The sequence below is a fragment of the Scyliorhinus canicula genome, chromosome 18, assembly GCF_902713615.1.
Source record: "Scyliorhinus canicula chromosome 18, sScyCan1.1, whole genome shotgun sequence".
Taxonomy (NCBI): Eukaryota; Metazoa; Chordata; class Chondrichthyes; order Carcharhiniformes; family Scyliorhinidae; genus Scyliorhinus; species Scyliorhinus canicula.
Window position 1 is genome coordinate 48,128,100 of NC_052163.1, and position 14,891 is coordinate 48,142,990.

Below are 14,891 nucleotides of genomic sequence, written 5' to 3' on the forward strand. Positions count from 1 at the left end.
AGCAGTGGACTTTTTTACCAGATTTCGTAGGGCCATGGTGTGAGGGGCCAGGTTTGGGATTAACTTGCCAGAAACTTGACCATGCCCAGGAAGCGCAGCACCGCCTTCTTGTCTTTAGGGAATTTCATGGCTTTGATGGCCTTGACCTTGTCTGTGTCCGGGCGCACACCCTGCTGAGTGATCTGGTCACCTAGGAACTTGAGTGTCGACATGCAAAGCAACATTTGAACATGTTCAGCTTCAGGCCATTGGCATGGACACGGCGGAATACCTGCTGGAGACAGGAAACATGCTCTTCAGGGGTCATGGACCATATGATGATGTCGTCCACGTACACACAAACCCCTTCAATGCCCTCCATTATCTGTTCCATGATGTGATGGAAGGTCTCCGATGCCGAGACAATGCCAAATGGCATGCGATTATAGCAGTGTCTGCCAAACGGCGTGTTGAAGGTGCAGAGCCTTCTGCTGGACTCATCCAGCTGGATTTGCCAAAATCAATGTGACGCATCTAACTTAATGAAAACACATGCGTGTGCCATCTCACTGGTGAGTTCCTCCCGCTTCGGGATTGGGTAGTGTTCACGCATTATATTCTTATTGAGATCCTTGGGATCAATGCAGATGCGCAGGTCTCCCGAAGGCTTTCTAACACATACCATCGAGCTGACCCAGCCAGTCGGTCGGTTATCTTGGAAATGATGCCCTGTTGCTGAAGATCCTTGAGCTGGGCCTTCAGGCTCTCCCTCAGCAGAGCTGGGACCCGGCATGGTGCATGGACCACTGGCTTGGCATCAAGTCGTAGCAGAATCTTGTATCGATATGGCAGCGTGCCCATCCCGTCGAACACATCCGGATACTGAGCGAGGATGTCGTCAATGCCAGCCTAAAGATCCACATTGGACGGTGTCATTGTGTAAACCCGCTGCACGAGGTTCAGCTGCTTGCAGACATGCGCGCCAAGTAGGGATGCCCTGTCTGGCTTGACAATTTCAAAACGTAACCGAGCAGGAGTGCTCCGGTTGGAGACGAGTAGATGGCACGATCCCAGTGCCGTGATGGCATTTCCGTTGTAGTCCAGGAGCCAGCTGCTGAAAGGACCTTGGGGGGCTTCTTGATGCGTTTGAAATCTGCCTGTGAGAGGAGGTTGGCAGAAGCACCTGTGTCCAACTTAAACTGGATGGAGCAGTGGTTGACCTGCATCACCGCATGCCATTCGTCCGCAGAATCCACAGTGAGGATGGATTGAATTTGTGATGAGTTCGATGTGGCATATTCACATTTGGTAATGATACCCACACAGTAGGCGGAGTCCAGGCATTCTTCCTCTTGATCCGTTCTGCTGCCAGGATCAGAATCCTGTTATCGTTGTTGCACATTCTGAATGGGCCGTCGTTCGAATTGGGAGCGCTGGCCCGACTGGTGGTGCAGACCTGCACAAGGCTGCATAGTGTCCAGGCTTCCTGCAGTTTAAACAATGCCTGTCTCTTGCAGGGCAGTGTTTCTTTAAGTGGGCGCTGCCACAGTTCGAGCACGTCATGACGTCGGCGTCCTGACGCTCCGCGCGTCGTCGCACATGCTCAGTGCGGGTGTCGGCCGCTTTGTTATCCCGTTCGCATCGCGCATGCATGGGGCCCCAGGAAAAGTGTACAAAATGGGCGCTTTCATCAATGCTGAGGCGCTGCATCCGGGTTATGGCCTGCACACACTCTGCCTTGTGGGAGGCAAGTTTCTCATTTTCAGCCGATTTGTACTGGGCATAGTGATTTTTGGCGTTCTCATTCACTGTGCATGTTTCAATCGTGACTGGCAGGGTCATATGTCTGATTTTCAGTAGCTGCCCTCTTAGAGGATCAGAGTGAACTCCAAAAACGATTTGGTCTCTGATCATGGAGTCAACAATATTACCAAAGTTGCAGGACAGCGCTAGCAGGCGGAGGTTAGTTAAGAAGGAATTGAAAGATTCATCTTTACCTTGTATATGCAATTTGAATATGTAGCGCTCGAAGATTTCATTGGTGTCCACTTCACAGTGACTGTCAAACTTGTCCAGGATGCTCTGAAACTTTGGCTTGTCCTGGCCTTCGGTGAAGTGAAAAGAGTTGAAGAGTTCGATGGCTTGATCACTGGCTGTTGAGAGGAGAAACACGATCTTCCTTGCATCAGACGCAGCCACGAGGTCTGAAGCTTCGATGTACAGCAGAAACTTTTGCTTGAATGTCCGCCAGTTGGCACTGAGTTTGCTGGAGGTCCTGAGCTGGTGAGGAGCTTGAATCTTCTCCATGATGCCAGGATACATTCGCTGATCGTCACGGAACGGACTGAGGTAAACCAGCTAGATTAAGCAGTCTCCTGGTAGCATGATGTGTTATGTACTCTCGGATAACACTGGCTGCAACTGGATGCAGCTTAAACCAAAAGATACTCCAGACCTTGAAGTTAGTTCAATCTGATTTATTGAACCAGTAGCACAGTTCTCTATGAGTTTGACTCTCTGCTAACCAAAGTGTGGTTACTCTGTCTGACTGAACCAGACTAGCTCTTAGCCACGTGCTGGAGGTGTGATACTGTAAATACACCCTGACTCACTCTGCAGATGTTCATCAATGGAAAGAGGCGGAGTGTGAGTGCCTCGTGCCTTTTATAGTGAGATACCACCCGTGAGTGTCCTGTCTGCTCATTGGTCATGTCCTGTTCTCTGTGTTTATTACCTGCCTGTTTGTATATCATTATCTGCATGTCTGTATATCATGACAGGGACCTCCCAAACCTCATCTTCATTTTAAAAGAGCACTTTCACTTGATGTACATAAACTAGAATAACCCTGCCTATCAAAAGCATTCTCCTTCCTTCTTTTATAGACTGTAAGAAAAGGAGAAGAATGGTCATTGAATCTCATACAGTTGGCAGGCTGCAAATAAATGCCCAGAAGCACATGGAACAATAAGTCATCTAAGAACCACATGTAGAGGGCAGATAGATTGCACTTGGCCGCTGGCTATAGTATCAATATAGCCATTTTCAAATAGAGGCACACCTTGCATTTCATTATTTTAAGATTCTTTAAAAAAGCACACTTGGAAAAAAACACTACACAATCAATGATGCCAGAGTTTCAAATTACAATGATAGTTACATAAGTAGGAAACAAAATTATTATTGAGAAACATCTGGTATATGCAATTAAGATTTAAATATTGGACAGGCTTTACAATGCTACAATAGCCAATTTACATCCTCGCACACGCACATCATCATCCAACAAATAGGACAGACAATTGACCTGTCGCTCCATAAGAGCATGTCAAGATGACTCATGCTTTGGTGAGGATTCATTGTTGTAAAGCACCAGGTTTGTTCATGCTTCTGAGTAGTTTTGGCAAAAACATCTAAAAAGTAATTGTTTAAGTCACTGTTTACAAACATTTGCCAAAACCTTTGCATGAAACCAAGAACATTTGGTTCAGATTTAATCTGTTTTGCTGATTGGTTTTCTCCACCAGCTTGATTTTTGACCATTCAAATCACACAAAGAAAAACTAGTTAGGACATTGCATAATCATTTGGCTCAAGTGATTAATTCTGTCCTGATCTGAAAAGACTTTTATTGGATTGAAGATAACAATTAATATATCAAATATAGCAATGAAATAGAATGAATCGCTTCTACAAGTAATATTTAACTGTTACTTAATATTTAGATATTGATTTGGAGTTGGCAGATTGCTTCTAACAATATATAAATTATGACTAAATAGTATCTATTTTATATGAACTGAATTCAAATGCAGTTCCAGTCATTGATCAATATAGCCTTCAAGAACAGCACTAGTGCATTCATTTCAAGTGACAAATTGATGAAAAATGCAATTAATCTCAATTAGCTCAACTCCATTACACCTAAACCTAGTTAGGCTTTTGTTAATCTAAGAGATAACGCATGCCTTCATTCACAGTAGGCTGATTCTATTTCTTTAGAAAATTAACAAAGAAGTATACATGTTCTCTTGCAATATCTACAATGAAAAGTGACAAGGAATTTGATTCTTCAATGGAATGTAAAAAGAATGATGCGGCTGCAACCTCAAGTATCACTCTTGAATGCCAACACAGGACAGCATTAACTCAGGAAGAATTAAGTTTAGAGTTATGAATAAAGGCATTCAGCATGCAAATATTCATTAACTATTAATTATACAGTATTAACTACCATTTGAGACTGGTATCACTGAGAAGATATTAAAGAAAAGAGCATTGTGCTCAGTTATATTTAATGGGCTAATTCTTGCTACAAAAATAAAGGTTCTTAATTTTTTTAAATTAAAGGTGTCTTAATAATACATGCTGCAATTAATATGTAAATTGGCCAGCAACTTACAGAAAGACAGAGATAACAGCAAATTCCAAAGCGCCACTATGCACCACCCATGATTTTCATGAAGTGGCTCCATAAGAACATCTATGTTCATTAAACTTGCCACAGAAAGTGAAATCTAGGGTGTGATCGAACTGTGTCAGGACAAAGTCCCAGGACAAGCACATTTAGCTGGGTTTTTCCCAGTGCTCGCAACACTGAGAAATACCCCTCCATCGACCAGGATTCCGGTTCGATTTGGGACCTCACCGGGAACTCCTGATGAGGTTGCGCTTGATCCCATTTTCTGTGCTGAGGGAGATCAGGACGCCATTCTCTCCCCCACCCCCGCCCTCCCACCTCCCCGCTGTGGGAAAAATGCCAGCTTGGCAGTACTACCCAGACACCTTGGCAGTGCCAGGTTGGCACTCACATGGCACTGACAAGGTGTCAGGGAAGCAGTGCCAGGGGCCAGGCTGGCACTGACTGGGTGCAAGTGCCACTGGCAATGCACCAGCAGTGTCAGGGTGCCACCCTCCCTGAAGAAAAGCACCTGGGGGCCTCCGATCCCCAGGGAAACCGCCACGAGTGCCGTTCCATCTGGTTCCCGTTTGTGGAGCCCACTACCAAACTGCACTCGCCCAAGGTCTCCGAGGCAAAGGAGATAGATTCCATGCCTCAGGACCTCTGAGGAAACTGCACATTACAGTGAGACTAATTGTCTTGTTGCGATATGCAGATTTGCCTAAAAGTGACCCTGCCCACAATTAGCGGGATTTACATCGCAACATCTCACTGATCGAGTTAGATTTCGCGAGGTGCTGGCGTTCGAAACCGGGTAGATCCCGGAGAGAGCGGGGTCACCCGACACTTTCTGGACACCAAGGAGAAATTTAGCATGGCTAATCCACCTAACCTGCACTTCTTTGGACTGTGAAGGGAACCCGGAGCACCCAGAGGAAACCCACTCAGTCACGGAGACAAACTGGAAAATCCACACAGTCACCCAACACTGAAATTGAACCCGATTCCCCGGCACTGTGAGGCAGCAGTGATAGCCACTGTGCCACCATATTCCTTTAAGTATTTTGTAAGCTTTGATGAGATCACCTCTCATTCTTCAAAACTACAGAGAATACAGGCCCGATTTACCCAATCTCTCTTCATAAGAAGTCCCACCAGCCCCCGTACAAGTCTGGTGAATCTTTGCTGCACTCCCTCTATCGCAATAACATCCTTCCTATGTAAGCGGGCCAAAACTGCACACAGTACTCCAGGTGCGGTCCAACCAAGCTCCTTTACATTTGAAGCAAAACCTCACTACTCGTGTACTTAAATCCTCTTGTGATAAAGGCTAACATTCCATTAGCTTTCTAAATAGCTTGTTGCACCTGCATGCTAGCCTTCAGTGACCTATGGACAAGATCACCCAGGTCGCTTTGTACATCGACACTTTCTAATTTCTACGCGTTATCTGCGAAAGCTTAAAAGGTAAATGTATATTTAAGCATATCTAACTAACAGATGCCCCACTCTGCACAAGCTGATCTGATATGTTGTCATTTATGTTTTGCTAAATAGCATGAAGCCATCTCATATTAAAGTGAACATTGAACGAATATAGTCAAATGCAAACGAATCAAATTAGTTAACTATGTTGCCAAGTTGTATTGTGTCAATCATACCTTTCGATGGATGTTCTTAAGACTTTCCAGTGTATCCTCGTTGATATAGTCAGTAACTGGCCTGTCACAAAAACAATGCTATTAAACTGAATTTTTAAATCTGACAAAATAATTATAACTTTAAGAATTTTAGTCTAATAATTACTACTTATTTAATTCTAAAGGCTCTGCGATATGTTTGCAAACATCCAATGGTCCCAATTATGAACAAAGTAATTGAAATGTGAAGTGTCAGGAACAAATACTTATGGAATTAAGAGCTAAAATTCTGTTGAGCAGTAATAAATATATTGCTGCATTCAAATCACAATACTCAGTGCCCCGTTGGAAGAAAACTATTCATTTATTTAGTTTAAACAGGCAAAATCTTCGCTCACCGAAGTGGCCAAAGAATTTCAAAGGAACACATTGGCATAATTATTATTAATACAGTCGACATAATTTTCAACCACAATAACTATATTTCAGAAAATTATGCCAATATTTCAGGCTCAAATTCTGGAAAAAGAGTGGTGTTTTTGGGTTATTCCGTTTATCAGCTCAAACTGGAAACCTTAGGTTGAAAAATTCATTCTTACTGCTGCTATCACAGATCTCCATTATTCATAACTTTCACAAAATACTTATATGCAAAGTCTACTATTTCAAATGGTTTAATTTTATTAGAAGATATCTTAATTAATGTAAGGAAATATTAAGTAATGAACATTAATCTCATACCTGTTTTTCTCAACAGCCAATTTATAGAGCGCGTAAACAAGTTCTGCACAAGCCAAGACTGCGCCATGACGAGTGTTCAAATCAATGCCTGTTGCTAAAGGTAACAATTGTGGCAAAGCTACGAACAAAAACAGAAACACCTTTACTGTAAGGTAAAATGAATCTTACCCAAAATGCGTACGCACCAATGCAACTGATTTACAATGAATTACTTGTTCATGTAACTGCCACAGATCTCATTCAGAATTGTATTACGCCCTAAAAGCTAAAGTGGTCTGTAAAACCAATGCAAGTTAAACTGCAAATTTAATGCATTTTTCTTCCTAGATATTGCGGTGAGTTAGAAGTTAAAGGCACCAATTGACTTAAAAGAGCTGTACATAATTGAGATTAAAATAAGGAAATTTGTTTAATACATTAAAAATCTGAAGCAAAACTAAGATGCAATTAAGTATTCTTACATGAATGTTAGAAATAATAAAACAAAATACTGGACAGGGGAGGAAAATATAAAAGAAGAAGAATGATGCATGGATTGTTGGAAACATCTACCTACAGAATGTAGGAATAAATTCAAAATGGAGTACAGGTTTTTCAACTTAGACAGGGTTCAAAAATGGAGACAGACATTCTTGAAATCAAGGGAGTAGAAAGGAACTAGGACACGAAAAGATTTATTTCTTGGGGGTCAGTTTGCAGGATTGAAGGAGCTGGGAGCGAAGTACGGACTGGAGCAGGGGGAAATATTCAGATACATGCAGGTTCGAGACTTTGCCAGAAAGGAGATACATAGCTTCCCAGTAGAGCCGGCTTCCACATTGCGGGAGCAGGTGCTGACGACACAGAGACTGGAGAAGGGGGTAGTATCGGCGGTTTACAGGGCTATTTTGGAGGAGGAGACGGTGCTGCTAGAAGGGATCAAGGCAAATCAGGAGGAAGAGTTGAGGGAGGGTATGGAGGGGGGGTTCTGGTATGAGGTGCTCCAGACGGTGAACCTCATGTGCGAGGTTGGGGCTGATACAGCTGAAAGCGGTGTATAGAGCACACCTTACAAGGGCGAGGATGAGCCGGCTCTTTGAGGGGGTAGAAGATGTGTGTGAACGTTGCAGAGAAATGGACTGTCCCGCAAACCACGTTCATATGTTTTGGTCCAGTCCAAAGCTGGAGGACTACCGGAAGGAGGTGTTTAGGGTAATCTCTAAAGTGGTGCACGTGAAAATGGACCCCGGCCCTCGGGAGGCCATATTCGAGGTGTCGGATCAGCCAGGGTTGGAAATGGGCACAGATGTTGTAGCCTTCATCTCGTTGATCGCCCGAAGGCGGATCCTGTTAGGGTGGAGATCAACCTCTCCACCCTGGCGTGGCAGGGGGACCTGCTGGAATTCTTGACGCTTGAAAAGGTCAAATTTGAACTGAGGGGAAGGATGGAGGAGTTCTACAATTCATGAGCGTTATTCGTTATGCACTTTCGAGAATTAGATCACATCGGGCACTAGGGGGGTTGGGGGCTGGGAGGGTTGTGGGAGAGGGACTGTATGTGTTAATGGTGACAAAATTCCTTTTTGTCATTTTTTAATGTTAACATGCGGGCTAATGTCTAGGGTTTGGTGGGAGGATGGGATCGTTGTTATTGATATGGGGATTAACATTACATTCGTTACTGATTGTTTATTGTTGGGTGTAAATTTGGGAGAAAATGTGAAAAAGGAGAATAAAAAATATATTTAAAAAAAATACTGGATGGAAATCGATGGTGTTACTGAACAATTCCTATTATGATGTGACTTAGACCCTAAAACAAAAGAAAACCTCCTTAGTCGGTCTGCTTTGCAAAAGCTGAAGTTCAGTGGAAAGTCGCTGATCGGTCAGGGCTGCAGGTGTACTTCGGAACAAGAACAATGGAGACCTTCAGGTCATACAAACTTGTGCTCTCTGTGGAAGACATGAGGTACACATTCCTGTTTCATTTTGTAGATATGGACATTGAGCCCATCATAGGAGCAGATTCATGTGAATCCCTGAGTTTAGTTGAGCGGCTGTGCCCCAGAAGACGGCTGGCCAGCTGAATACTACAGATCCCTACAAGGTATTAGAGTCTGCGCGGTTTATGAGGATTCGGAAGAAATCCAGGTGGAGCACAACAAATTAGATGAAGTGACGGGACAGCCGGCAATTCTGGTTCACAGTCTTCAAGAACGTGCATGTTCTCAGTGGCATGATACAGGAGCATGACAAGCCCATATTCAAGCATCTGCAAAATGCGAATGATAAATGGACAGAGCATGAGAAGCCGTGGAGCTTCACTCTGGAGTTTAAGTTCGAGCCAAATGAACATTTCACAAATGAGGTGATACGAAAGCATATCAGATAGATTTGCGGCCACTTAAATCATTCTGTGGTGAACCAGAAACCCTGGTTCACCGCAGGCTGCAAATCGACTGGAGGGAGGACAAAAATGTAATGGTGAAACGAAGCACAAAAGGTCGAAGTACTTGCAGAACAATTACAAAACGTCTGGCATGGCTAGGGAGCTGGGAGCCTTCATGGAACAGATGGGGGCGGTGAACCCATGGAGGTTTCTGCACCCAGGAGAAAAGGAATTCTCGTTCTTTTCGCAGGTGCACAAGGTATATACCCGTATCGACTTCTTTGCAGTGGGGAAATCGGTGCTTCCAGGGATCACGGGAACGGACTACTCCGTGATCGTTATCTCCGACCACGCTCCACATTATATGGATGGGAGGTTGGAGACAGGCTGGGCTCAGTGGCCCACATGGAGGTTGGACACGGAGCTCCTGGCCGTCAAGGCTTTCTGCCAAAAAAATATGACAAGCCATAGGCGATTACGTTAGTAACAACCAAAACGGGGAGGTCTCACCCTCCGCGTTTTGGGAGGCACTGAAGGCCGTGATCAGAGGAGAGATCATAGCCTACAAGGCAAGTAGAGATAGGGAAGAGAGGGTGCCAGGCAACAGCTAGTGGACTCCATTCTGGAAGTCGATAGAAAGTATTCCGAGGCCCCGACCGTAGAGCTGCTGGTGGAGAGAAAAAAGCTGCAAATGGACTTTAACCTGCTATCCAGTAGGAAAGCAGTGTACCAACTCCGCCAGACACGGGGGACATTCTACGAACACGGAGACAACGCCGGCCGCCTATTGGCTCACCAGCTAAGAAAGCAGGCAGCCACAAGGGAAATAGCGTAGGTTAAGATAGCAAAGGCGCCACTTCCGGTGTGCACCATGGAGTGAGTGGTCACACAGAGGCAGCTCCTGCCCAAGGTTACAGAAAAGAGCTCTTTTTTAAGCAACACGGGTTGGAATTTCGATGAAAAGGCGTAGGTGAATGTTGGAGGAGTACTTTCCCCCAGGAATGGTATGTTTTTTGGTTATCAGACCCTCAGAAACAGTGCAGGATTTGGCTGAAGCAGCAGCAGACAAAAGCCTCTGCAAGCATGCAGGCGGGGGAAGGGCCAGCTTAGAGGCCTCAAGTTGACTTCAGGGCCTTTATGAAAGCTGAATTCTAGCAGCAGAAGGAAGAACTGTGAAAAGATCTCACCAAGGCCATTGAAGAAGCGGGGGCGGACTTCTGGTTGCGGTGATGCGGAGCTAAGCCGCACGTTCGGTGGCTCCCGCTATTTTCGGACTTTGGGGCACTTTTAAGGGGCCGTAGTGGTGCTGTTTGGACTTTTCCCCATGTGGGAACATTTCATCTAAGATTCTCCACCGGTGGATGGCCTGGACTAGGAGTGGAGCGGTCAGAAAATCAGCTCTGGAGCAGAAAAAGGTGTGAGGTGTGAGGCAAGAAAGGCAAGATGACGGCGGGCGGGGAAGCAGCAGCGTGGCAGCAGTGGGCGCGAAAGCAGCAGGAGCTGCTTCAGCGCTCCTTTAAGGAGCTGAAGGCAGAGATTCTGGAGCCGTTTAAGGCCTCCCTGGACAAGCTCATGGCGACCCTGATGGCTCAGGGTGCGGAGATCCGAGAGCTTCGACAAAAGGCCTCGGAGAGCGAGGATGAACTTCTGGGCCTGGCAGTGAAGGTGGAGTCGCACGAGACGCTCCATACGAAGTGGTCAGCGAGGCTGGAGGAGATGGAGAACCGGGCCTGTCGGAAGAACCTGCGGATTCGGGCCTCCCAGAGGGGCTGGAAGGTTCAGATTTGGGGGCCTATGTGGCTATGATGCTGAACACGCTAATGGGTGCGAGGTCGTTCCAGGGACCCTTAGAGCTGGAGGATGCCCATCGGGTGTTGCTGAGGAAACCCAGGCCAAATGAGCCGCCTCGGGCGGTGCTGGTCCGTTTTCACCGCTTCGTCGACCGTGAGTGTGTGCTGCGTTGGGCGAAAAAGGAGGAGTAGCAAGTGGGAGAATACGGTGATCAGGATCTACCAGGACTGGAGTGCGGAGGTGGCGAAGAGAAGGGCTGGTTTTAACCGGGCGAAGGCAGTGCTCCACAAGAAAGGGGTCAAGTTTGGCCTGCTACAGCCAGCACGCCTGTGGGTCACTTATAAAGACTGCCAGCTATATTTCGACTCCCCGGAGGAGGCCTGGTCTTTTGTCCAGGCAGAGAAGCTGGACTTGAACTGAGGACTGGGGAACGTTGTACACAGCCCGGAGGTTTTATCCTCCTTGGTATCCTTTCGTTTTATCGGTTCTGTTGGATGATGTTGATTTTTTGCCGTTCTGCTTTTTTTTTGCTTTTTGGGACTGTTATCTGTGTACTTGGGCGTTTGTTTTGTTTGGATTTTTATTTTCCTTCATCGGTTGGGAGGTTGGGTGGGGTTCGCGGTCCTGTTGGGTCATGTGCCCACCTTTTCCCACGATTTGGGTCGGGGTGGGGGGGGTGGGGGTTTGGGAGGGAAGCGCAGGCTTTTTTTCCCCGCGCTAGAGGAGTACTGGGCGGGACCATCACTGGGGGAGGGGGGGGGGTTGTGTTGCAATGGGGAGGGTCTTTGGGGTGGCGGGAGCAGCCGGGGTCAACAGCAGTCGGCTGGCTTACGGAAGTACAATAGAAGGGGTTACGCATCTAGGGGGAGGGGTACCGGGTTGCTGCTAAAGGGGCGAAGGAGCTGGAGCAGGTAGAGCAGGTTGGGGTGGGGGTTTGCTGCTGTGGGGAACGGGCTGAGCGGGGGGCGCGGGCACGTGGCGGATTATGGAAGGGTGATGGCTAGTCGACGGGGAAGGGGGGTAGGTGGTCCCCTGATCCGGCTGACCACCTGGAATGTGAGGGGACTGAATGGGCCGGTTAAATGAGCCCACGTGTTCGCGCACCTGAAGGGGCTGAAGGCAGATGTGGCCATGCTTCAGGAGACGCACCTGAAGTTGGCGGATCAGGTTCGATTTTGGAAGGGATGGGTAGGCCAGGTGTTTCATTCGGGGCTGGATGCAAAAAATCGGGTGGTGGCGATCCTGGTGGGGAAGAGGGTGTCGTTCGAGGCGTCGAATGTGGTGGCAGACAGTGGCGGGAGGTATGTGATGGTGAGTGGCAAGCTGCAAGGGGAGCGGGTGGTGCTGGTCAATATATACGCCCCGAATTGGGACGATGCAGGTTTCATGCGGCGCATGTTGGCCCGGATTCCAGATATGGAGATGGGAGGCCTGATAATGGGAGGGGATTTCAACACGGTGCTGGATTCGCCACTGGATCGATCCAGTTCCAGGACGGGAGGGGTTTATGGACGAGATGGGAGGGGTGGATCCATGGAGGTTTGCGAGGCCGAGGGCCAGGGAATTTTCATACTTCTCCCATGTGCATAAGGCTTACTCCCGGATTGATTTTTTCGTTCTGAGTAGGGCGCTGATTGTGAGGGTGGAAGATGCTGAATATTCGGCGATAGCCATTTCTGACCATGCCCCGCACTGGGCGGACCTCGAGCTGGGGGAGGAGAGAGGGACCAGCGCCCGCTTTGGCGCTTGGAGATGGGGATGCTGGTGGACGAGGAGATGGGCGGGCGGGTCAGAGGATGTAGCGAGAGGCATCTGGAGGCCAACGACAATGGGGAGGTACGAGTGGGGACGGTCTGGGAGGTGCTGAAGGCGGTGGTTCGGGGGGAGTTGATCTCCATTCGAGCGTACCGGGAGAGAAGGGAGTGGAGAGAAAGGGAGAAATTGGTGGGGGAGATGGTGAGGGTGGACAGGAGATATGCGGAGGCCTCGGAGGAGGGATTGTTGCGGGAGCTGCGCAGCCTTCAGGCTGAGTTTGACTTGTTGACCACCAGAAAGGCGGAAGCTCAGTGGAGGAAGACACAGGGTGCGGTGTATGAATATGGGGAGAAGGCGAGCAGGATGCTGGCACACCAGCTCTGTAAGCGGGATGCGGCTAGGGAGATTGGTGGAGTTAAGGATCGGGGAGGAAATGTGGTGAGAAGGGGGATAGACATCAATGGGGTCTTCAGGGACTTCTACGAGAAACTCCATCGGTCCGAACCCTCGGTGGAGGAGGGGGGGGAGGGGGCGCTTTTTGGATCGGCTGAGATTCCAGAGGGTGGAGGAGGGACAGGTGGAGGGGCTGGGGGCGCCAGTTGAGCTGGAGGAGCTGGTTAAAGGGATAGGGAACATGCAGTCGGGGAAGGCGCCGGGGCCGGATGGGTTCCCAGTTGAATTTTATAAGATGTATGCAGACCTGTTGGGCCCCCTGTTGGTTAGGACCTTTAACGAGGCAAGGGAGGGGGGGTGGGCTTTTCCCCTGACGATGTCTCGGGCGCTGATCTCCCTGATTCTTAAGCGGGACAAGGATCCCCAGCAGTGTGGGTCCTACAGGCCGATCTCACTCTTGAATGTGGACGCCAAGCTGTTGGCAAAGATCTTAGCCACGAGGATAGAGGACTGTGTGCCGCAGGTTATCCACGAGGATCAAACGGGGTTTGTGAAGGGGCCGCAGCTGAACACTAACATACGGAGGCTCTTGAATGTTATAATGATGCCGGCGATAGAAGGGGAGGCGGAGCTGGTGGTGGCACTGGACGCGGAGAAGACCTTTGATAGGGTTGAGTGGGGGTACTTGTGGGAAGTGCTGGAAAGGTTCGGGTTTGGGGAGGGGTTTGTCAGTTGGGTGAGGCTGTTATATGAGGCCCCGATGGCGAGCATAGCCACGAATAGGAGGAGGTCGGAGTATTTTCGGTTACACCGAGGGATGAGGCAGGGGTGTCCCTTGTCCCCCCTACTTTTTGCGCTTGCAATTGAACCCCTGGCTATGGCGCTGAGGGAGTCGAGGAACTGGAGGTGGCTGGTGCGGGGTGGGGAGGAGCACCGAGTGTCGCTCTATGCGGATGACCTATGACCTATTGTTGTATGTGGCGGACCCGGTGGGGGGAATGCCGGATTCTCCGGGAATTTGGGGACTTTTCAGGGTACAAGCTCAACTTTGGGAAGAGCGAGCTGTTTGTGGTACACCCGGGGGACCAGGAGGGGGGGGATTGGTAGGCTCCCATTGAAAAGGGCGGAGAGGAGCTTTAGGTACTTGGGGGTGCAGGTGGCCAAGAGCTGGGGGGTCCTGCATAAGCTTAACCGTACAAGGCTGGTGGAGCAAATGGAGGAGGAGTTTAAGAGGTGGGACATGTTGCCGCTGTCTCTGGCGGGTAGGGTGCAGTCAGTCAAGATGACGGTGCTTCCGAGATTTCTGTTCCTGTTTCAGTGCCTCCCCATCCTTATCCCGAAGGCCTTTTTCAGACGGGTTAACATGAGCATTACGGGGTTTGTGTGGGCACATGGGACCCCGTGGGTGAGGAGGGTGTTCTTGGAGCGGGGCAGGGATAGGGGGGGCTGGCGCTGCCCAACCTGTGGGTACTATTGGGCTGTCAATGCAGCGATGGTGTGTAAGTGGGTGATGGAGGGGGAGGGGACAGCATGGAAGAGGATGGAGATGGCTTCCTGTGTGGGCACGAGCCTGGAGGTGCTGGTGACGGCGCCGCTGCCGTTCCCTCCAACGAGATATACCACGAGCCTGGTGGTGGTGGCTACCCTCAAAATCTGGGGGCAATGGAGGCGGCACAGGGGGGAGGTGGGGGCCTCGATGGGATCCCTGATACAGGGGAACCACCGGTTTGTTCCGGGGAGAATTGATGGCGGGTTCCTGAGTTGGAACAGGGCAGGTATCAGGAGGTTGGGGGACCTGTTCATAGACGGGAAATTTGCGAGC

At 48.7% G+C, this 14,891-nt stretch overlaps 1 protein-coding gene across 1 annotated transcript in view; it reads right to left on the minus strand.

Moving 5' to 3' along the window:
* The window catches only part of tbcd (tubulin folding cofactor D), a 345,114-nt gene that overhangs the window by 138,992 nt on the left and 191,231 nt on the right, over window positions 1–14,891 (minus strand). Inside the window, exons 20-21 of the mRNA XM_038777737.1 lie at window positions 6,763–6,880; window positions 6,043–6,103 (exon numbers count right to left, since the gene is read on the minus strand). Coding sequence (XP_038633665.1) covers window positions 6,043–6,103; window positions 6,763–6,880 — 179 coding nt within the window. The remainder of the gene's footprint in view (window positions 1–6,042; window positions 6,104–6,762; window positions 6,881–14,891) is intronic.